The following is a 25,512-nucleotide window of genomic DNA, read 5'->3' on the forward strand; positions in this document are numbered from 1 at the left end:
AACAGTAGCATCTACAAGTTAGAAATGGTCCAACGAAGAGCTGCAAGGTTTATTACAAACAATTATTCACCCTGGGCTAGTGTAACTGAGATACTAGATCACCTGAATCTACCAACTCTTGAACAGCGACGGAACAATTTGAAGCTAGTTATGATGTATAAAATGGTGCATAGACAAGTTCACATCGATAATGGAACCTATTTAATCCCAACAGCAAGCCAAACACGAGGTCACGATCAACGATTTTTGCAGCCACACTCCAGAATTGATTCTTACCTTTACTCTTATTACCCCTCTACAATTAAATTATGGAATAACCTATCTAGCAGTACTGTGGAATCACCTACCTTAAACACATTTAAACAATGTATTAATTGTAGCTAAGTACAATCACTATAATTTATTCTTAATTTAATCTGTTGTACTATATACTCCATATGGAGGTTTCTGTACAGTAAACAAATAATAAAATAATAATAATAGGGAGGAGTCGAGTCGATAATGCAGCGCACGTGATAAATCATTGATCCATGCGCGTGAGCCTGTAACTAGCTTTTAAGAGGCGCGTAATCTATACGTATGGTTTCAGCTGTATTACCGTCGCTTACTTTAATCTTTAATCAGCGAATATGGAACGGTCAGACGATAAAAGAGAACTGAAGGAGCCAACTGAGGTGAGTAGAATAGTTTTCTACATTTATGGTATGGGTTTGCTATAGGACCACACTCAGCACGGAGTAGCTATAGCTATATCCGCCCGGTGGTCAGTGGGCTATATAGCTGGCTCAAAAACCTGTGCCTATATGAATTGCTGTGTTACGGCGACTACGTAAACTTTCTAACTTTTCCCACACAGTTTTATCATGTAGTCAGTGTTGAAAGGGACAAAGGTAGCTACTGACCCAGAGCAATGGAATGCTATATAATATAAATAAACAAAGCGGAAGTACATTTTTTGATTTCATCTGGGCATAATCAGTAAACACTGTCTGCCCAGTAATAACACTAAATAAAAATAAATAAATTCATACGCTACTGTGGATTCATGTGGATTTCATCTCCATTGAAAAAATCTCATGACATGCAACCACCAGTGGCGTATCTAGGGTGGGCCTAGTACTCTACCACAGAATGTTGGTATGTGAGATCGAGATACTCTAATAGAGCAGTCAATCACTCTAATAAAACAGTCACTCTATTCAGAGCAGCAGTGTAGCGACTACGAAGTTCTAAATAAGGATTTGTAGGTAATTTATTGTGATTATATGATATAGTTAGTGGAGGGTTGCCATTGTGAATAGGCAGTTAGCTTTTTTTTGTTCTTGGCCCTAAAGTCTAGATATACCATTGGAAATATACAATTACATTATACAATTCTTTACGCAATTTCTCAATGGAGATTTAAAAATTTTATTTTTATTTATTAAGGAAGTGCTAAAAGTCTGTAGGATACCTGGTCCTGCAGTCTGTTTAAAGTTGTAACATAATTATAAAATTGACAGTAGCCGCATGGGCTTGTATATCTGTAAACCTAGCTCAGCTGCAGTAGGTGAGTAGACCTACTGTATAGTGTGTAAACCTATAGCTACATAGCTACATCAAAGGGGTAGCCATGCCAGACTAAAATTAATATAGGCTGCATGTGCAGTTAGTATACAATTAGCAGCTGTAAGGCCATATAAACTTTATTAGTTTCTCATCCTCCAATACTAAAATAATAATGTGGGTGCGCAGATTTCACTTTATTAATTTTTTAATTAACGTAAGATAGTCCACATGACTCACAATGTCGTTTTATAGACTGTTCTAGGGTGTAGATCTTAGCCCTCGGGATATGTAGAATCTCTGCATACTTGCTGTACCTAGACTATCTGCACTGTTCATTGACCAGGTGGAGAAAACTTGAACTAAATAGCCTCATGTTGTTTGCTACAGTAATCTTGTTCTTAAGTGCAAATAGCTAAGTGAAAATGTGATTTTGGAGGCTAATAGCAGTGATAAAACTCACTGATAGACCCGGCTGAGCTTGAAAGTTTGGTTTGCTGCAAATCTCAAATTGTTCACTGTATGAACATCAAATTCAGTCAGTAAGTATAACTTGGGACAAGCAATTGAATCAATGGAGTCATTATATGTCCATTTCTCCTTTTACAGTGTGTGTTTGAATCTTGCTGCTTGAATGATGTGGCAAATTTTGGCTAGCTTTTCCTGCCTGAAATAACATCTCCTTTAGGCCACTATTTAGTGATATTCTGTTTTTCATCAGAAATTTTCAAATATACAGTGCGTGGATGGGCAAGTCATTATCCATTATCCCACAATATAGCTAGATATAGGCTTATTTCTCCACTCTCTGTATAGCTGGCAGTTAGCTAACTTGGATTGCTCCATGTAATTATAATCTAATCAAAAACAGCCAAGCTGTAAAAAAAGATGCGGCCCCCATAAAGGCCATGGTGAAAAAAGATGTGAAATCCAAGGTGGCGGCCAAGAAATGGCTGTGATGGTAGGTTAATGGTTACATTTTAATAACAACAATTCAGGTGAATTTGGTGCCAAGACCAAGCGGCACAAAATTCACTTGAATTGCCGTTATTAAAATGTAACCATTAACCTACCATCACAGCCATTTCTTGGCCGCCACCTTGGATTTCACATCTTTTTTCACTATGGCCTTTATGGGGGCCGCACCTTTTTTTACAGCTTGGCTGTTTTTGATTAGATATCACTTCTTTTTGTATTTATATACTGCAAAGCCGGCCTATGGCTGGCTTTGGGGCTTTTTTAACCCATGTGTTTTTTTCTTTACCACAGGAAGAAGAAAAGAACTTAAAGAAGAATTTTAGTACTTCAATTATTTTTGATTTTATTAGTAATTATACAAATTATACACATATATTTATTACATGCTCATTATTCCCCACAGTATTTTTTTTGCAGCTGATCTCTCTACTGGGTGACTTGAAATGTAGCTGAACTATATACAGGATGGTTTCTTTGTAGCTGAACTCTCTGTAACAGGTGATTTGTTTGCAGCTAAACTCTCTACATGGTGGTGTCTTTATAGCCGAACTCTCTACATGATGGTTTCTTTGTAGCTGAACTCTCTATAAGGTGACTTCGTCTAGCTGAACTCTCTACAGGGTGATTTTTTTGTAGCTGAACTCTCTACATGATGGTTTCTTTGTAGCTGAACTCTCTACAAGGTGACTTCGTCCAGTTGATCTCTCTACGGGGTGATTTGTTTCTAGCTGAACTCTCTACAGGTGAATTGTTTGCAGCTAAACTCTCTACATGGTGGTTTCTTTGTAGCTGAACTCTCTACAAGGTAACTTCTTCTCTACAGGGTGATTTGTTGTAGTTGAATTCTCTACTAGGTGGTTTGTATGAGGCTGAACTCTCTACATGGCGGTTTCTTTGTAGCTGAACTCTCTACAGAGTGATTTGTTTGCAGCTGAACTCTCTACATGATGGTTTCTTTGTAACTGAACACTCTACAAGGTGATTTCTTCTAGCATGATCTTTCTACAGGGTGAATTGTTGTAGCTGAACTGTCTACAAGGTAACTTCTTCTAGCTGATCTCTATACAGGGTGATTTGTTTGTAGTTGAATTCTGTACAGGTGGTTTCTTTGTAGCTGAACTCTGTACATGATGGTTTCTTTGTAGCTAAACTCTTTACAAGGTGACTTCTTCTAGCTGAACTCTCTACGGGGTAATTTCTTTGTAGCTGAACTCTCTATATGATGGTTTCTTTGTAAATGAACTCTCTACAAGGTGAATTCTTCTACCTGATCTCTCTACAGGGTGATTTGTTTGTAACTGAACTCTGTACAAGTGCATTTTTGTGGGTGATCTCACTGCAGGTTGATTTGTTTGTAGCTGAACTCACTAAAGGGTGATTTTGCTTGTAGCTGAACTCCTTGCATTGTATCTAGTTTCTAGCTGATCTCTCTACAGGGTGATTTGTTTGTAGCTGATCTCTCTACAAGTTGATTTGTGTGTAGCTGATCTCTCTGCAGGTTGATTAATTTGCAGCCGATCTCTCTACAGGGTAATTTGTTTGTAGCTAATCTCTCTACAAGTTGATTTGTGTGTAGCTGATCTTTCTACTGGTTGATTTGTTTGTAGCCGATCTCTCTACAGGGTAATTTGTTTGTAGCTGAACTCTGTACAAGGTGCTTTTTTGTAGGTGATCTCACTGCAGGTTGATTTGTTTGTAGCTGAACTCACTAAAGGGTGATTTGCTTGTAGCTGAACTCCTTACATTGTGTCCAGTTTCTAGCTGATCTCTCTACAGAGTGATTTGTTTGTAGCTGAACTCTCTATAAGGTGATTTATTTGTAGCTGAACTCCTTACATTGTGTGTAGTTTCTAGCTGATCTCTCTACAGGGTGATTTGTTTGTAATTGATCTCTCTACAAGTTGATTTGTGTGTAGCTGATCTCTCTGCAGGTTGATTTGTTTGTAGCCGATCTCTCTATAGGGTAATTTGTTTGTAGCTGAACTCTCTATAAGGTGATTTGTTTGTAGTTGATCTCTCTGCAGGTTGATTTGTTTTAGCTGAACTCTCTACAGGCTGATTTGTTTGTAGCCGATCTCTCTACAGGGTAATTTGTTTGTAGCTGAGCTCTCCACAAGTTGATTTGTGTGTAGCTGATCTCTCTGCAGGTTGATTTGTTTGTAGCCGATCTCTCTACAGGGCAATTTGTTTCTAGCTGATCTCTCTACAGGATGATTTTTTGTAGCTGACCTCTCTTCAGGGTGATTTGTTTCTAGCTGATCTCTCTACAGGGTGATTTTTTGTAGCTGACCTCTCTTCAAGGTGATTTGTTTCTAGCTGATTGCTCTACAGGTTGATTTGTTTGTAGATGAACTCTGTACAGGGTAATTTGCTTGTAGCTGAACTCCTTACTTTGTGTCTAGTTTGTAGCTGATCTCTCTACAGGGTGATTTGTTTGTAGCTGAACTCCTTACATTGTGTGTAGTTTGTAGCTGATCTCTCTACAGGGTGATTTGTTTGTAGCTGATCTCTCTACAAGTTGATTTGTGTGTATATAGCTGATCTCTCTGCAGGTTGATTTGTTTGTAGCCAATCTCTCTACAGGCAATCTGTTTGTAGCTGAACTCTCTATAAGGTGATTTGTTTGTAGCTGATCTCTCTGCAGGTTGATTTGTTTTAGCTGAACTCTCTACAGGGTGATTGCTTGTAGCTGAACTCCTTACATTGTGTCTAGTTTCTAGCTGATGTCTCTACAGGGTGATTTTTTGTAGCTGTACTCTCTTCAGGGTGGTTTGTTTCTAGCTGATCTCTCTACAGGTAGATTTGTGTTGATTTGTTCATTGCTGATCGCTCTAAAGGTAATTGATTTGTTGCAGTTGAACACCCTGCAAAGTGTTTTGTTTGTAGCTGATCACTCTAAAGGGTAATTTGTTTGTAGCTGAACTCTCTCCACAGTGACTTGTGTGTAGCAGAATTCTGTGTAACTGAATTCTCTAGAGAGTGACTTAATTGTAGCTGAATTCTCTACACAGTGCATGACTTGTTTATAGCTGAACTTTCTTCAGTGTGACTTGTAATGTTCTGAATCTCTATAGTGGTATATTTGCTTAACTCTCCACATGGTGACTGTCTTCTTGCTGAACTGTCTATAAGATTAACTGTTTGCAGCTGAACTCCCTACAGAATAACTTGTGATGTAATAAAATTCTATAATGGAGTAAATAAATTAGCCGAATGCTCTATTAGGGTGACTGTTCTATTAGAGTATCTCGATCTCGCATTTGCTACACGGAGTTGGCTTTCGAATCATAACACAGTGGTTTGTAATCCGATTCTTCTGTACTACTGCAAGGACTTTCTATGAAGATTATTCCAGCTATACACCGATTTTCAGCTCATTGCTCTAAGCGGTTTGCCTAGTAGGCGTGAAAACTAATACTTTTTTATTCATAAAAATCGATCGCGTAATTGTGACACAGGTTGGGTTTTGTGTCATATCTCCGTGGTCTTTATCTCGATTCCTTTCAAACCACCAAAAGGCACTCCTACGATGGTTACCCCATCTACATAGCAATTTTCAACTCATTCCATGAAGCGGTTTACCTTGTAGGCGTGACAACAAATCGATCTTGTTTTACGCGAATAATCGGTCATAACTCCTGAACCATTCATCGGATTTGTACCAAATTTGATGCTAGGATTCGCCTTTGGACTCCCTTTCTGTGTGCCAAATTTCAAGGCGATCGGAGTACGCGTTTGCTTGTTATAGCAATTTTTGCAAGTGTGCGAAAAGACGAAGAAGAAAAAAAACGAAGAAAAAAAAACGAAACTTTGGCAGCTCGTATCTCGGAAATGGCTAGAGCGATTTCCTTCAAATTTGGACTGTAGACTCCCTTGGCTGGCGGGCAACTGTATAGCAAATTTGGTTCCAATCAGATAAGTGATCACCGAGATACAAAGGTGTGAAAATGACGTTTTCGTTCTTCCTGTCAATATACTCACGGTGTGGCGCGCCGGCTTCTTGGGCCGCACGACACACTACCGTGTGTCTTGATGTGGTATCCTAAAAACCATATAAGATTCTGGTCTACTTCAGATGTACCGAAGTATAACTGTCCTTCATGACAGTTCACTGAGTCCAACTTGAGCCTTCAACTTCCTACTTGTAAAATTCTGCAAACAGCCAATTGTGGTGAGTAGTTTTGGAGTTATAATTCTATATAGTCAGTAGGAAGAGCATGGAAATCAATTTGTACAGTGACTATACTGAAAACAAACTACAGGCGGTTATATTTGCAGCCATAACTTCCATTTGCATTAGTATACTGAGTCAATATCTGGCTTAAAATGTTCACAATGGATTGGCAAATCCACCAAGGTATAGCTTCAGCCTTGTAGTCACTTGTGCATATACACATTATATTGAATAAATGATCCGGAAATGATTAAACTTTAAACTCACAACCCATTAGTAGTAATGACATTAATGCATTAATGCAGCATTATCACTAACCTGAAGTTCTATAAGTTCTTTCTTGTAATCCATTGCCTAATTGCTCATCACACTACAGGAGATACATAAATTCAACTATGCAAATAAGTACAAATATATGATCTTTAACACACATAACATATCACAAGTATAACCTTCAAAAATATACTTTGCTGTCCATAATCTACCACTAAACTGTTGAAGTAAAACTATGCTTACCTTTATAGGGCTTAGAATGTCATAACTGTAAACATTTATTAGTAGTCACTGTCATGGTGATGAGCCACAATGGTCTGTTACTGCGGGTATACAACAAGAAGATTTGAGTCAGCTGAGCGAAATGCTGTGGTCAACGCTTTCCCTGATGAGTCTGTGCACCTCCATTACACCTGCTAGTACAGTAGCTTTGTAAACTTGTCTGACCATCTATTTCTACATACAGCATTCAATCTCAGTAGCTTCTTTGTTCGTAAACTAACATGTACGAAATACTTTAACACCTGGCTATCTGAATGGAATTGATCTCGCTAATAAGTTCATACAGAAGCCATACTGGCTTACACTTATTACTTCTAAATATATTAAGGGATCCAATCACTGGTGTAGTTATCAGTCAAACAGAATCCATGTTAGTGGTAGGTAGTATGACTGTGTAATCACTCTAGCACCATTTGAAGATTATTGACAACTAAAATGTCTGTAGCCTTGGCTGCAATATACTGTACATGTGAGACTGTTCTCAGGAAAAATTATCAATCCAAACCTTAGTGAGACAGTACAAGTTGTGCAAGTGCTAATTTTACGTCCTGTAAATATGTTCATGACATATATAACAAATTGGTGTATTATATTTCATAAAATGGAAAAAGCTCTGCATGGTAATCTAACAAAACAAAAAGAATGAGAAAGTACTCTATTTTACTTTCACCCCTGCAGTTCACATCATCATCATTTGGTTACAGAATAGATGCACTCGTTCAGTGTGAATCTCAAACAGCAACTTCAAATTAGGCTCTATCAGCTGGTACAAACTTGCATGGTTGTCATGACTATATTGTTGACAAGAACTTGTAGTGAACAAGCTTGTTCAAAATTCATATGGTTTGTAATGGTCACTGCCATTCCTATGATTACCTGTCGTTTCCAAGTGCCATTCCATTACCTTCAAATGTTCAGGTCATTTAAAATCTTCTACTTGGCTGACATGGCCTGTCTATACATGTGCGTAGCTCCATAATAGATGATTCAAAGTCATTGTAGCAGGTTGTAAGGAGGTTTTTCACTGCACAACCACAGTATCTGTCAGGGTAATTACAGATTCCTTGAGGAAATGGTCCACAAGCGGAAGATGGATTATATGAGGAGGTGGCCATGGAGGATACAAGTTATAAATTATTGCCTCTTATTCACAGCACTTTACATGGTGTTAAAACATAATTCTTTAATTCTTGCCAACGCTGTAGCCATATCTTAAATAATGCTGCAAGGAGTAGAAACAATGAAAACATTATCATTTGCAATTCTGAGAGTTAGGAATAGCATGTGTACGGGTAGGGGTGTTTATGAAATATGAACGGGTGCTTGGACTTTCATTTCACACCCAAAGCTTATTTTTGCAAGGAGATATGGATCAGACCATGTAGTAATTTCATATGTGTGCATACCATTTAACTTACAAATTGGGTGAAATTTGTTCAGGTGATGAAATGGCTAAAACTAAGTCTTTAGACAATAATACATGTTGTTTAAGTGTCATAAACACTTGATTTAACTATCAGAATTTTAAAATGTATTTTGCATGGTAGTAATGGAATTATTTGTCAACAAGTGATTTGTCAAAATTTGTTACTTACAGAACTTAATAAGATACTGTAAAAGTTAGCTTGTAATATTTGACAGTAATTGGGTATATCTCTGGAATGCTTCAAAATATAAAAGATTATTTTTTAACACAAAACAGATAAGTACCTCATTTTAGCTGTAAAAGAGAAAATTGACCCAATGTGCCCAAAAGGTAAGTTTCCAAAATCAGGGCACATTATTAGGTTTAACTTAAAGTACTATTAGTGGAGACCACTAGTTAGCACTGTACCTTGGCAGAACCTCCAAAATACAATTGCACAATACTCACATTTCCTTCCAATACAAATTTATTTCTGAAATATTTTATGATTTAGACTCCTTATTTATTTGCTATAGTACTTTTCTAAGAGTATCTAATTGTACAGCCAAATGTTAGCTCAAATATTGTTACTATTATAGTATCATTTTAATGTGTCACTGTAGCTATGTATTGTGTTACTGTGTCGATGTGACACTATGACTATGTACTGTGTTAGTATAGTTGAGTGTCACAGTAACTATATACTGTGTCACTAAAATGTATCACTGCAACTATGTTCTGTGTTTGTATGCTGATGTGTCACTGTAGGAGGAGAAAGAAATGATAAAGATGGCAGCTATGAAGGGAGATCTCACTACTCTACAACAATTCTACATCAGTGGATTAGATGTCATTGGTGTTGTTGATTTGGTTAGTATGTCTGTTGATGATCAGCAAAAATATTCCTATAACATGTCACACACAACACATGTGTTCAAAATGATATTAATATTTGTTGTTATTACAAGTTTAAAGGAAATAATAGGAATTTTATATTTCAGTAGGGATCATAGAAAATGAAAAGTGAGGTCATCTATACCTGCAGCTATACTGGTGAACATTTAATTCCTACTTCTGTCATAGACAGATGACAAAAGTAGGGATTAAATGTCAACTACTGTAGTATAGCTGTAGGTGTAGATGACCTCCCTTGTTTCCTTGCTTTTTATTTCTATGACCCCTACTCAAACATATATATATAAAGTTTCTAATTTTCCTTACACTTGTTTCTTTACTTTTTACAACATAATTAATGGGATTAGTGAACCAACCCATACAGCATCTAAGGAAAGAATGGCACTGGCCAGACATATTGCAATTTAACATGTGCCCCAACTATATGTTATTGCCGGAAAGCGATGTAGCCATTCTGCTTTGTTTTCAGCTTTGTTTCACTCATTATACACAAGAGAAGCGCCTCTGTAATCACTCCAGTCAAAATGAAAATTGTGACTATATAAAACGTTAGGTGTGACTACAGTGCTCCCTCTATTATCTGAACTCATTAGACCCTGAGGGTGTTCAGATAATCGAAAAGTTCGGATAATAGAATCCCATTCATTTATATACAGAGCCCTGTGCAAATACTCTAATAGAACACACACTTTAGACAAAATACTCTAATAGAACAGTCACATCCATAGTTCAGATAATCGAAAATTCGGATAATCAATTGTTAGATAACTGAGGGACCACTGTCTGTGTTTTCTGAGGGAAGATTCTCACGAGAGTGAAGCCATCACACGTTTACCGCTACTCGACACCTAAATAATAGTGGAGAAAGGAATGGGGCACAAAAGTAAGCCCATGATGAATGTACTGCATAGTTGCTGCAGTTAGTGAAAAGCCTTAACCATATATATAATTGAGTTATGCTTGGCTGGAGGCACCAGTTAGTTAGATAGCCAGTCAGTCAGTGGAACAGTTTACATCAGCCATACTAATGTTTTACAATATGTTATGTCCCTTAGTTAACATCAGATACTCTAGCATTGTTATCATATGATTTATGTTGTTGAGTGAGCAGTGTCAGTGTGTTAGTGTAGTTGCTGTTTTTTTCCTGCAGTTAGGGTTAACTAGTTTACACCATGCAGTCTACTACAATCATTACAACATAGCATCAGCTCTCCTCAATTGGGGAGCTGAGGTGGATGCTGTTGACTGGGTGAGTGAATATGTGGTGAACCATATGTGTGGTAAAATGAATTGTATAACTTCTCCAAACATGTTGACATTCACTATAAGTTCTTGTAACATTAACTGACATCAATATTGTATCTCACTATAATTTGATTGGCTAAATCTCACATGTACATGACTTTCATATTAATTTTGAATGAGATCATGTGATCCAGTGTGCATACATCTTAATACTGTATACATTTTTGCTGTTGGAAAATTTGGTTTTCAAAAATGCCATAAATGCAATGACATTTATGAATCGGGGAGGTTGCATGTAGTCTGTGTATGCACTGGTGAAGTCATACAACATCTTTTATATTACACAGAGGTTTAAGAATCAGACCCCACTCCACTTTGCAGCTGCCCGTAACGGTAATACTGAACTGATGTCACTACTAATAAACTGTGGGGCTAATGTGAATATGAAAGACGGGGTGAGCTAGTATAATTGATAACATATTGTATGGCTTGACTAGTTATGATCTGTATGGCTTCAACCATTATTATGACTACACGTCAACACAGCTACTCACATGACTGTTATCCTTGCCATCCACAAAATAGTTATGTGGCTTCTATTAAAACAGCCAGGTTGTGTGGCTTTACTAGTTGTAGCATAATAACAGAATGACTTGTGATACATTTACCCTATTATGATAAGGTTTGTAGTTATAAAACTTTTATGGGTGGATTGTGTACTACCATGCATTTGTAACATTTGTACTTCTGTTACAACACAAAATAGCCTCATTTGTGCAGATATGCTGACCTTTCAAGTCAGGGTACTTCCTTATAAGGACACGTTCTACCCTTATACACTAACTGTTGATTCTATACAATCATATGGCTGTACTGGTGGACTGGACTTGTCTTGTAGTCAATTAATTATTGGGAAACTTTCTAGCTGTGTTGTAGTGAATATGCAAATGGGCCTCGTGTCACCTTAACTGGAACTGTGTATGTCTACAAATGGATGAACTAGCAAGACAGTTAAACTTCAGCTATGTGCAGACCAGGATATTATTGCCATAGCCTGTGTTAAGATATATGGTACTATGTGCTTGCCACGAAAGCTGACAGTAATTGACAGTGAATAGGTGATAAATAAATCAAGATGAGCTCAAGAATTCGCTTTCAACTTTACTTCTTGTAATTCTGTTATCGGTGGCGGATCTATGTGGATTTCTGTAGTTTCAACAGAAACCCTTGTTAAATTTAGCTCAATGGCAGTTTAAATAATTAATATAGACTCATTATTGTTGTACTGACAACTTGTCACCGCAAAACAATTATATACAGTACAATGTATTTCAGCAGTATGCATGCAATTGCATTGAAGATTTCATTATAACTATTAAACTTTCAGTAACATTGGAATTTTTGCCTCCCACTACATTAAAAACAGTCGAGGTACTCTAATAGAGCAGTCAAGTAACTACTCTAAGAAGATCCGCCACTGGTTGTCAATGGCATAATTGGTTATGTATCAATTACATATGAAAATAATGACATAATGCATGTAATCAACATGAACTCCTTTACACTCTCTGTGTCTAGTGTGATTAGACAGAAAATTTCAGCAAAAATGTAACAAAATGCCTACATGTTTAAAAAAGAGTTCGTGACCTCCAGTGGTATCAGGTGTTGGATACTACAGCATAACAAGGGTGAAGATCCATTCTCATTAACTACCATCACCATTGCTGCTCACAAATTTTCATTCTTTTCTCTCAGCAGCTCTTCAACAAATTACCAAAACACTCTCTTGGTAAGTCATCTCTCAGAATAACAACATCTCCAATCAGAAGAGTTCTTGAAACCTACTTGCAATTTAGGTTGTGGCATTCTCTCTCAAGTTGAGGAGGTATCGTAATTTGCTTTTTTTCATTGCAAAATATTTTGGTATGCAAAACTTGTATGAATATTTTTACACAAGACCAAACTACTCTAATAGAGCAGTCAATCACATAAATCATACAAAAATATTTTTACACAAACATTTTTACCGCAAAATTTTTTTGCACAAAAATAAAGCGAATTATGGTAATCTCTTCTCCATTGTTTATCAATAAACACTACTTTAGCAATAATAATTCTCAGTTGTCCAAATTCAAAGGTCTCTCATCCAATTATCCCATGTAAGAACTTTTTAACACTCTGTGTCAGCCTTTCCCAGAAACTCCAAGCCTTTTGTACAATAAAAGTTCATTTGATATGGTTGTCCAAAAGGTAACGAGTAATACTGGTTTAATGTATTGCAGGAACTCCAGTAAATCTTCTGAAGCCCATTAGAAAGTCTTCAACAACAAGACTACACCTAAGCTCTAGATGAACTCCCCTGAGTAGAGGTGTAAGTGAATAAGTAAACATATAACAGATATTCATCTTTGGATGATTAAACATCAATGCATGGCCCTGCAAATTCAAGTCCAGTATGATTAAATGGCGGATCTTCGGACACTACAAAATCAGCTAAATCTGGCACTTTGACATCTAGGGGCACACCCTCAAACTTGTGACATATAACCCATGATCTCACAATCTTTCACACTGATTGTCTGCCCTTCAGGATACAGTACTGTTCCTAGGGAAATGTTAGGGTGTCCTGACATCTCTGTGCAGCAACTTGTTGTGTGTTCTTCTTATCAATAAATCAATGAAATGGTGTTGTGAAGGCGACAGAAAAAGTTTCCTTGCTCTTAGACAAACTGAAGAGTTTTTGATAAAGACTCATGACAGTGAGTTGCATGGTCAAGAAACTATACAAAGTACACTCCCACAAATAAAAGATGAGTGATCATTACCGTGACTTATTTATGTGTTAAGACAGTTTTGCAATATTAGCCTTGAACATCTTTCAAAAGATTTGCACTACGTTACTGAACATAAATAAAAAAGAAAATGGTGTGTTGATGGGTGGAATGTACAGCTGAACTCAAGTGTTTATTACAAATATCTGGGTTTGAGAAACCCACTGTATTGTTGAATTTGTTGCCACTCACTCAGGACAGTTTCATACAAATGCAGTTCATTCAGGCTCTTAAGGATTGATGTTGCACTTAATTGCACTGCTGATAAAAACTACTGTGCATAGTTACACTGAATGAAGAATATGTGGGGAGCCAACTTAACCCAGCTGCATTGTCTATTCACTTTTAGAGTTAAGTACAATTCAGAGGCATGTCCACATGAATTTGAATTAAAAACTTTATTTAAAGTGTATTGAGCAGATTTGTATTCGATTTGAATTAAATGTACCCATACTCACTAGTCCAGTCCAATGATTGTATACAATTTGAACTATGGAGAAATATTCGACTCAGTTGAAATCTTATATTATAGAACATTATTAATGAATGTCTATTAATAGTAGTGGCTATAACCCACCCAAGTGTATATCTACATGTAAACTAATTGTATCAATATAGCATGGAGAGACTCCGCTAGTAGTGGCTGTGAAGCAGGGGAGGAGCAATATTGTCTACTACATGATAAAGGAGGTGGGGGTGGACCCCTCACAGTGTCCTCAGGTATTTAATATTGAGCATAAATTGTATGGGTGTTATTTTGATGTTCTGTTAATAAATTAACATTTTATGTAGTCAAACATACCCTGTATGAAATTATATTTACTGTAAGGCCACACAAACATATTTATTAGTTTCTCATCCACTAATATTCAAAATAACACTGTGGAAGGGTGGATTTTTATTTTATATATTAAACAATTGACATCGATAGCTCACATGACTCAGATTGTAACTTGCTTGGTCTACTCTAGCTAGTTACTAACTTTGAAAGTAGTTACATTCTGCCACTAAATCAGGATGGAAAGACAAAATGTCAAGATGTTTTAATAAAAGATTTAAAGTACTCTAATAGAGCAGTCACAGTTTGCTTACGGTACATTCATTCTCTTGGTAAGGAGGCAGTATAAGTGATATCAAGTAGTATAGGAGCCCATTAGTATCACTTTTCTGCCATGTATATGTACAAGTTCAATACTTGTACGGTTGGGCTTGCACAAAAAGGACAGATATTGCTAAATATGGTAATTTGGTAAATGAATGAGTGATGTAAAGACGGGAGTGGTATGCTTGTGAACATATAATAGCTTAACTACCAGGCACTTTTAGGATAGTTGGTGTTGTGTAGTTCAGTTAATCTCTTTCCATGTTTGGACTCTACAATAAGATTGCACAAAGCTAATTACATGCTTCTGATCTATCAATTCTCCAAACTTGACCAAGTGATCAGGATCCTTTTTTATTCTTTGCAGTGCATGCAATCTTGACACAACACATAGAATGTTAGGCTAACATGGTTGAAGTTTAGTTTATGTATCTTAACATCAGAGGGTGTTTGCAAGGAGACCCCAGCCAATTATGCAGCATAATTTAAAACATAGGTGGTGGAAAGTGGAAGAGGGGGGCTAGCTAGGGGACTGAAGCCCTACTCATAAGGGACTGAACTTAGCTCCTCCCTCAGAATGGTATCTTGCCTAAATTTTCCTTGGAGTGGTACTGAAAAACGTCGATATACTCTAATAGAATGCTCAAATACCCTAATAGAGCAGTCAAAGTGCTTCATAAAAATGTGCTCCTAAAAGTACTCTAAAAACAAGCAAGCAAGAAATACTGCAGTGGGAATTGAACCGCTATAACGTCTTACCACTGTACCAAGTATTTCCAAGTGTCTGAAGGCTGTTTTGCACTGCTTTTAAATGCTGTGCGTTAACCCTGTGATCAAGAGCTAAACCTTTGCCAAAATTAGGTTATTATTAACTGCAAAAAGTCTGTTTTAAATTCTTTCAACTAAAAAGTTGGTATTTTAGTTGCAATGCTTCAAATTGTGCCTATAAATAAATTCTGGTGAAATGTGAGACATCATGAAAGCTAAAATTGCTACAGCTTCTGACCCCCTGCTACCAGAGATTCTATACTCTGGTCAACCCCCCTCACTTCAACTACTTCCTCTGCCACTGGTTTAAAGCATAATGGGTAATCCAAAGAATCAAGCATTATGCCAGTATAATAGGAACAAATTGAATTAAAATGTGCAATGAGGTGTGCCGCAAAGAAGAAAGAATGAACACAATTCATACTAGCATTGGTACCAGGGGCGTAGCCAGGATTGTTTGAAGGGGGGTTCCAGCACCAGCATTGAGTTACCAGAAGCAGGGGTCTGGGGGCACAGCCCCCAGCCGCTGAGAGACTTTCAATATTTTAATGAATCAAAACTCAGCAAATTGCTATATTGTATGCAAAAAGTACATTAATTGTGATCCATATAAGTAGTACTAGATAAAGCCACCTAGTGGAAACAGACAGCATAACACATAGAGACACATAGTAATCTGTAAGTGATAGTTATCTCACTGTGGTATAAGAGCCATGAATCCACTGATACAAATGTACAATCAAAGCAATATAACTATACAAATATGCATAGCATGAATTCATTTTGCATAACACAAGTGATAAATTACTAGAGCTCTATATCTTTAAACACTGCACACCAAAGCTATAGCAGTATAAGGTCATGCTAAGTTTTGCATTTAATGTTAGAATGTCTGAAAAACTTCATATGGACATGGATATATTTATACATGCATGTTCTATTAGAGTATACCTGACTGCTCTATTAGAATATAAACCTGACTGCTCTATTAGAGTATATACCTGACTGCTTTATTAGAGTATATCGATCTTTTTAACAAGTTTTTAAGAGGCCTAAGGCTCATGTTACCTCTGTAAATCCTTCCTTGAGAGATGAATGCAAGCTTTATCAATTGCTATTACACTATATTACTCACTTATTTTGTCCTGCCACACTAAATGGTGTGTTAGGATCCTGCTTGCAGAAGTCAAAATTTTACAGGGGGGTTCCTGAATCCCCCGGAACCCCCCCTCCCTACGCCCCTGGGTACCCACCCTTTGTGCAGGACCATTCACATTCCACACTAACCACAATGACAAATCATTGTATTGGGAATGAAACATTAAAAGTCATGTTCTAAAGTGTACATGGATAGTGATAATGAACCTTATTCCTAGAAAAAGTATATGCACCAAAAAGGTAGACAAAACGAAAAATAAAAGTTAATAAAATAAATTATGCCTATGTCTGGATTCTAACCCGCAGTCTACACTGCCAATAACTGCTATACCAGCTGAGCTGTTTGTCCTGTGGTTTGCTATGGAATGCTGCTGAAGTTTTCTCTACTTCATAGCCTTCAATGTGCTGTAGTGGATGGAGGAAAGCTTGTAGGAGCTTGTAGTAAAATTTGTGATGTAGCCAGATCATGAGTGTTTTATTTCACATGTGAATTGTGTCGATACATATACATGAGTAAGCACCGTCAATAGCTGACACATGAGAAAAAGTTGTCATAGGTAGGAATTGAACCCTGGACCTTCGGGTTAATAGTTCTATGCACTAATGCTTGGGATATTTGTTCGTGGCTTTTGACAGGAATGTAGCTCAGTTTTCCTCCACACCAACATTTTCAACAGTTTGTAGAAAACAAACGGAAGCATATTGCGATTTGTAACAACAAACTTGGAGTTGCCAGATGATAAGAGCTTTATTTTTGTTAAAGTACATGCTTTGACTGTTGAGTTAGCAGCACCACGAAGCAAATGGACAGACAAACAGCTTTTCAGTTTATATATATTGTTACTGCTGAAAACATGCAATATATGTACAAGAACCTATGATTTTTATGTGTTAAAATTATGTACAGGTCTTGCAAATAGGCCCTGGTCTATTATACTCAGAGTTATATATGCCTTCAAAATCAGGATCATGCTCTAGAAATGACTGTTTCATTAAAGTACATCAGTGTTTCTTGACTGCTGTAGTAAGTGACTTCTCTATTAGAGTATCGTGAACTTATTTCTACAAATTGTGAATAACCAACCAAGAAACAGTTCATTACTATTATAGTGTAAGAAATGAAGTAGGGTTCCAGTGATAAAAAGTAGTGAAAGAAGAGGTGATTGTAACTATGAGAGAAAATACCTACTTGGCATTGTAGCAGTGCAATCCCTAAATTGGAATGTTAGAGGAAGTCCCTACTTGACATTGTATATAGCAATGTGACTGACTACTTTTTCAATGCCAAAGTAGGGACTTTCCCACATTTTCCCTCATAACCACTACCATCTCTTGTTTCACTGCTGTTTATCACTAAATCCTTACTTCATTTTTAAAATTAATGATAAAGCTGTGAATCAGTTATGCAATAATCATTTTATCAATTGGTTATTGCTGAGGGTATTTGATAATCAGGCTATGCATACAAGAACCTATCAATTGGTTGGATCACATGACCGCAAAATTACTTACAGGTTTGATCATATCGAGGTTCTTGTGGTTCAACAAATAGTCACGTGTGGTAATTGCAGTTTGAAGTTCAAAAATGAATCGATTTGATTGGTTGAATTCTTGTGCATGTGATTTCGCTTGTTATTGTTGTCATGCAAGAGCTATTAGAACCTCAGTAAGGATACATTAAAGGAGGCTATTTATTTTGATAGGAATAATACATTACAAAGCTACTTTTTACCTTTATTTTTATGTCAAACAGCAGGTCTAACTAATTTGATGAAAAGACTGTGAATATACAGAAGAGTATAGAAAAGCAATAAGTCAATAATCAGTTATAATCAATCAGTTATATACTTGGTCCAGGTCACAGCTTTAATATAGGAGCACAAATGATCATTTATAAACATTTTACTACTACATTTCTCCATACCACTTGAACTAGCAACATATTCTAATATTTTTGCCAAACTTTATCATGAAGGCCATGCATCTCATTACCTGGGTATAATATTTACTATAGTTACTAAGCCGTATTACTAACCAGCTTGTCAGCATGTATGTACATACTGTAGCAAACAGAATATCTTGTATAGTTAGACCACATAAAACTTTATTACATAGTTTCTCATTCCCAATCTCATCACCATTTTCAGTGCTACATATTTTATTTTGTGACCATGGTAAATCAGTGAGTATATGGGATGTTAATGACTGTATCCAAATTTTCTATTACACTACAATTGAATGGCAGTATGCACATTAGAGTAAGTAGAATTCAAGTAAACTGAAATGGGATGGGATGGGAACCGAAAGTGGGAATGGGAATATTTAATAAGGTATCATGTCAATTTTACAGCACATTGCTTTTTGTAGTAATGTGATTTTGTCCTGTATGATGCTTCTATGATGGTTTTAGATGTGGCATTTTTAGTAGAGCACGTCACTTTACGGGGAACAGTACTACTGTACTGTTTGATAATGACTGCACAGTTTGTTCTCCAAACAATGAGCAGGATAACATTACATTAACTTTTTGTTTCTTACAAATGCTTAGTACAGTATCCAATTATTATTGAACAAAAGACCAACTCTCAGGCTGTGTTGGCAAGAGAACATCTTATTAGTAAATGTTTCTACTGCTGTGTGTTATAATGCATTAATAAATTGTTTATCATCATACAGAACCTCCAGGCAGAGATGAAAACACTATTGAAGAAGGGGGAGGAATCTAAACAACAAGGTAATGTCACTGCTCATTATACCTGTAATGAAGGTAGTTAATTGATGTGGTATTATTTGTTGGATTACTGTATTGAGTTTACAACGCCTTGTTATTAAATCTATAAGGACCTATTATTATTATTATTATTATTAGTATTGGGGGTACAGGTAAGAAGGTAAGCCTGTGTGCTGCTGCTGCTGCTATGATTGCCTTGTTACCTATCCCACATAACTGTTGTACACATGTGGGCTCCCACTACTGCTGCTGCTGCTGCATGTTGCTGTAGCTATTGTTTTGCCATGATTGCTATACCTACCCCACATGGCTGTTGTACACTTGTGAGTTCCCACTGTAGCTGCTATCATTGCTCTGTATGTCTATAATAACTGGTCAAGACTTCAGTAACCAAAGTCTTGACCAGTTCGAGATAAAATTAAGGTCTTCCTGTAAAGTTTTGACATCTTCAGGCGTTTGGATAATTCTGTAAAGTTTAGAGTCATCAGCAAACATCTCTAGTGTACTTTGGAGTCCATCAGTTATGTCATTAACATACAGGATAAATAAAAGTGGGCCGAGCACTGACCCTTGTGGTACTCCACTTGTAACATTCACCCATCTAGAACTGCTACCATTAAGAACCACACGTTGTTGTCTACCAATCAAAAAGTTCTTTATCCATGTGAGAAGGTTGCCATTGATACCATAGGATTGTAGCTTACTTATAAGTCATAAATGTGGGATGGAGTCAAAGGGTTTGGAGTAGTCTAAATAGATAACGTCAACACCAAACCCAGAATCAAGAGCAGCAGACCATTGCTGTGACATTCTAGTAAGTTGGTAAAGCATGATTTGTGTTTCACAAAGCCGTGCTGGTTTGGGTTGAGTACCCTGTGTAGGTCAAGAAGTCCCACAGTTGTTCCCTTATTATTGATTCAATAAGCTTAACTGATAACTCGGTTGATAATTAACATCACGCGATACCCTAGAATAATGTACTACAACATTCATACATTATTGGCCTAAATCATATAGTCTAATTAACTACATACTACTGTCCCATATGTCTATTGTCAACTATTTCCTACACCTCCCCACCAAGCTTTTCACGAGATGTGAAAAAACTTAATAGGGGCCCTGCCAGGTGGGGTCTTCAATAAGTCTCTGTGGCCTCCTCCTGACTCTGCTAGAACGTCGTGGCAATGACAAGTCCATTGGCAAGGATTGTTGTTCTTGTGATTGAACGACTGGTGCTGGTTGTGGTAGTGATGACAATGGTACTCTGCGTCGGATGAATCTTCGATTTCTGATGAGGGTCTTTCCTGATGATGACTTAATCGTGTATTGGCGATATGGTCCAATTGCAATGACTTCTCCGTATACGTCCCATAATTTTGTTCTAGGATTTTGCAGAGCTACTTGGGACTGTAACCGTATGTCTGGTAGTGGGCAAGTATTGCGGTTGTAATAATTTGTGGCCCGTTGCCGGACTTTTCCTGCCTTGGCTCTAGCCTGATCTTGTTGTAATTGTGTTATCGGAGTAAATGAACTGGTGTGGGCAGGTAGAGTATCCTGTATCGGGCGTCCGAACAACTTGTGTGCAGGTGACAGCCCGTCTTTCACAGAAGGTGTGTTTCGATACTGTAGCAAAGCTCTGCAAAGCTTGTCACCATCTAAATATCTACCGTTCCAAGCTGCACGGATGATTTTCTTCATGGATTTAACAGTGGCTTCTGCTTTGCCATTACTTTGTGGGTAGTGTGGGGATGACATCTGGTGTTGGAACTTCCATTGCGTAGTAAATTGACGAAACTGATTGGAAGAGAATTGTGGTCCTCCATCTGACCAAAATGTATCTGGGACTGCTGTGCGTGCAAATAACTCTCTGAGTACAGTGATCAAGTTAGTGGCGTTTGCCGATTTACCCATGGGAACTACAGTGGGCCAATCTGTGTAGCAGTCCACAATAACAAGGTAACATTGCCCCCCGTGATAACAAAAATCAGCTGCTAATTCTTTGAAAGGACGGGGTGGAAGTGGCTTTGCAATCATTGACTCTCTGGTGTTTGATGGCCTATGAACTTGACATTGTGTACATTGTGAGACTATGTTGTCTATGTCATTATCCAGGCCTGGCCAGTAAACTGTGAGCCGTGCGTGTTGCTTGGTGCGCACCACACCTTGGTGTGATTCATGCAGTTGGTTGAGGGTTCCCCGACGCATCTGGGAAGGGATCAGCAGGCGACAACCATATACAATTAAGTCATCATCAACAGTGAGGTGATGCCGCAGCTGCCAGTAACGTTTACAAGACTCTGGCAAGTCTCCTCTATGGTTTGGAAATCCCTGCATGATGATGCCTTTCAACTGCTGGTATTCTTCATCCTGCCTTGCCTGCTGTCGCAGGTCTTGGAGCCGTACACTCTCTTCTGTACTGCCTGACTGTCGGACTCTCATCTCGGAAATAGAAACAGTTGGGGTATGGTCCTCCTCACATTCTGCGATTGCATCATCTTGTGTTGGTTCCTTGATCAGGTAGCGTGACAGTGCATCAGGTGCTGCATTCGTACTACCCTTGCACCAAACTGCTGTGAAATTATAAGCCATCAGTTTGGCCCTCAGGCGTTGCAATCTAGGGTTATCAATTTCGTCTAGTCGGTGGTTGTTAAGAATTGGCCACCAATGGGCTATGATCTGTGAAGACTTGGAAATTCTGCAGGCCACATAAAAACATGTTACACTTCATGACTGCCCATGCAACAGCCAACAGCTCTAGTTCTATGACAGCATATCTGGACTCTGCTGGTGTGAGAAAACAAGAGCCTGCCTGTACCATGGACCATTGCTCTGTACCTACCTGCTGCTGTTGTAAGATGAAGCCTACCCCATGTCTACTAGCATCTGTGCATAGTCTTGTTGGTTTGTCTAGACTGAAGTATGCTAATGTGGGGACTTCTGTAAGGTGCTCTTTCGCCTTAGTAAATGCTTGCTCATGTTCAGCAGACCATAAAAAGTCGTTATTTGTGCTTAATAGAGGGCGCAATGGTACTAGCAGTTTAGAAATTGTGTCTGTACTAGATGAAAGTTGATTAACAAGGCCAAAGAAAGAGCGAAGGTCAGAGCGGCTGGAGGGAACAGGAAAGGAAGTTATGGCATCAGTGATTGATGAGTCAATGCAGTAACCCTCAGTGGACAAGTTGAAGCCTGCAAAAGTGATTGTTGTCTGGCAGAATGTGCATTTATCATGGTTGAGCGATATTTGGCGGTCTTGGCAACGTTGCAGAAACTGTTTGACATGTGTGATATGACTTTCCTTGTCCTTATCAAATATTACCACATCATCCACCACTCTGCGAAATGCTGATAGGCCTTCAAACGCCTCTGCCATGCGACGGTTGTAATGTTCTGCTATGGATGATAGCCCATACGGCGCTCTTAAGTACTTATACCTCCCAAATGGAGTAATGAAGGTGGTGTACAACTGGCTCTCCTCATCAAGTGGACATTGGTGGTACCCCTTAGCTGCATCAATCACCGTAAAGTACTTTGCTTCACTGGCAGAGATGTCTGCTACTGCCTCTGCAGGAGTTGGAGACTGGTATCGCTCTCGTTTGACATATCGGTTAAGACGGGAAAGGTCAACGCACATTCGGATCCTATCTGACCCTTTCTTAGGGGTTACTACTATAGGGAAGCACCACTCTGTCACTTCAGTGACTGGGGCAATGATGCCCTGTTCTTGCAATAGATCAAGCTCTGCTTGTAACTTGTCCCTGTAGGCAAATGGGATTGACCTTGGTGTCTTTACGCAAAATGGCACAGGATCTTCCATCAGGGTAATATGGAACTTCTCTCCCTCCATCACACAGATCTGGCCATCGAACACTGCTGGATATTGAGCCACTAGGGTTTGGGCTACTGACTGGTTCTCAGTTTGCTGGATCAGCGTACATGCAGGTGTCACTTTCTGAGGATCTCCTTGCAGTAGCTGGACTGCTGGTTGTGGGTAGTATGGCAGAAGTATTCCTAAGCCTTTGGCAGCTTTCCATGAAATCAGTGCACCTGTTACTCCAGGATATATGTGTAATTCATCTGTGTACTTCAATGCACCCAGCTGGATAGTAATTGGTATCTTACCTAGTGGTACCATGCTGGATAGTAATTGGTATCTTACCTAGTGGTACCATGCTGGAACCGTTCACCGTTCTTGGACTGATGTGTGATGGAAGTATGTTGTTGATGTGATGGCCTAGTGTTTGAAGCATCTCCTGCCCTGCAGCTGAAATGTCTGCTCCTGAATCTGGGAGTACGTCAATGTAGTGGGAACCAGCAGGTGATGAAACACGGACAGTAATGGTTGGCGCTGGCTCTGTGGCAGTGTCATCCACTTTGTAAAGCTGCAAGTGGTTAGCCTGGCTGTGATGCTGAGACTGCACTCGGATGGCATTTGCACCCGGTTGGAGTTGAGGAACAGCCAGCTCCCGTGTGGTGCCACGGTACTGGTGAGATGGTAATTCCTGTGGTCGTGGCGGCTGTAAAGTTTTTCCAGGGTGCTGTCGAACACCCCTGCTCTGACACACTTTGGCGAAGTGGCCAACCTTATGGCAGGACATGCACACTTGGTTGTAGGCAGGGCACTGTTGGCGTCCACCTTTGTGCATATTAGATCCACATCCTGAGCACATCTGTGTTGGTTGTTGGCTACATTGGTGTAATGCTGCCACCATCCCCAGGTCTGGCACGTGTATGTCTGAACGATGTTTCTTTGCAGCCTCACGACTACGGCCCATACTTATTGTTTTGGCTAGGGTGAGGTTGTTCTCTTGCAATAAATCCTCTATCGTATCGCCATCACTGGCACCTTCGATGACTTGGTCATGAATGTTCTTTTCCGTACAGGCATCAGAACAAAATTTGCATGTCTTCGCCAGTTCACGTAGTGCAATAAGAAAGTCATCAAATGATTCTCCAGGTTGTTGCACCCTTCAACGGAAATTGTGGCGCTCGACGGTTTCATTTAAGTGACCATCGACGTAGCGCTGAAGCGCCTCAATAATGGTCGTTACGTCATTCCTTTGCTCGGTTGTAAGGCCTAAGTTCTGAACTATTGACAAAGTTTCTCGTGAAAAACACAAACTTAATGCTTCTACCTGCTTTGATGCCTCCTGTTGAGCCAGTCCGGATAGGCTGCAGTAGGATCTCCATTGTAGTCGCCATGCGGTGAAGTCAGTCCCTCTGTCTATTTGCAGATCTAGCTTGGGTAGATCATTCAATCTGAATGTGTAGGAGGGCCCTGGGGCAGCTTCTAAAGGTGGCGTCGACATCGGGTCCTCCTACACCTAGGAGAAAAACAATGGCAGAAACAGATGTAACTTCATACTACACAGGTACCTGCACGGGTGCCTCTAACCGGCACCAGGGAATCAAGACTGTGGTTACAAACAGGATCTGGCTTATGTAGCTGTCCCTTCGACAGGTTTCTTGGCTACTCGCAGCGCCATGTGATAACTCGGTTGATAATTAACATCACGCGATACCCTAGAATAATGTACTACAACATTCATACATTATTGGCCTAAATCATATAGTCTAATTAATTACATACTACTGTCCCATATGTCTATTGTCAACTATTTCCTACACTTGTGATGTAAGACATATTGGTCTGTAATTGGATGGTTGTAATCTACTGCCTTTTTAAAGTATAGGTGTAACATGAGCCTTCTTCATTCTAGGAGATATACTCAATTATATCAGACCATGTAGTAGTTTCACAATGCGTGGGACAGCAATTAACTTACAAATTGGGTGATTTGTTCATTCCCAAACCAAACATTTTCTTGTCTTTAGACAATACTACAAGTGATTTACTTGAGGAAAAGCACAAAGAACACATGATTAAACTCTCAGGGATCTCTTTTCATCCATTTTAGATTGTAAAAATGGAGATCTTTGTCAACAAAGTAATTTGTCATCAATTTGTCACACCTAATCACTATGCAATACTATAAACTGATAATGAAAAGTTAGTTTGTTATGATTAGACAGTAAATTAGCCATATCTTTGGAATACTTCATTATATCATCACAAACTTTTCACACAAGATAGATAACCACTTACTG

The 25,512-nt window shown here is 38.6% G+C and overlaps 1 protein-coding gene across 1 annotated transcript in view; it reads left to right on the forward strand.

Moving 5' to 3' along the window:
• Positions 1–577: 577 nt before the first annotated feature.
• Positions 578–25,512, forward strand: part of LOC136241094 (uncharacterized) — a 40,886-nt gene continuing 15,951 nt past the window's right edge. Inside the window, exons 1-6 of the mRNA XM_066032268.1 lie at positions 578–674; positions 9,426–9,527; positions 10,723–10,821; positions 11,165–11,272; positions 14,267–14,368; positions 19,353–19,410. Coding sequence (XP_065888340.1) covers positions 630–674; positions 9,426–9,527; positions 10,723–10,821; positions 11,165–11,272; positions 14,267–14,368; positions 19,353–19,410 — 514 coding nt within the window. The 5' untranslated portion in view covers positions 578–629. The remainder of the gene's footprint in view (positions 675–9,425; positions 9,528–10,722; positions 10,822–11,164; positions 11,273–14,266; positions 14,369–19,352; positions 19,411–25,512) is intronic.

Source organism: Dysidea avara, chromosome 12 (genome assembly GCF_963678975.1).
Source record: "Dysidea avara chromosome 12, odDysAvar1.4, whole genome shotgun sequence".
In the NCBI taxonomy this organism is placed as follows: Eukaryota; Metazoa; Porifera; class Demospongiae; order Dictyoceratida; family Dysideidae; genus Dysidea; species Dysidea avara.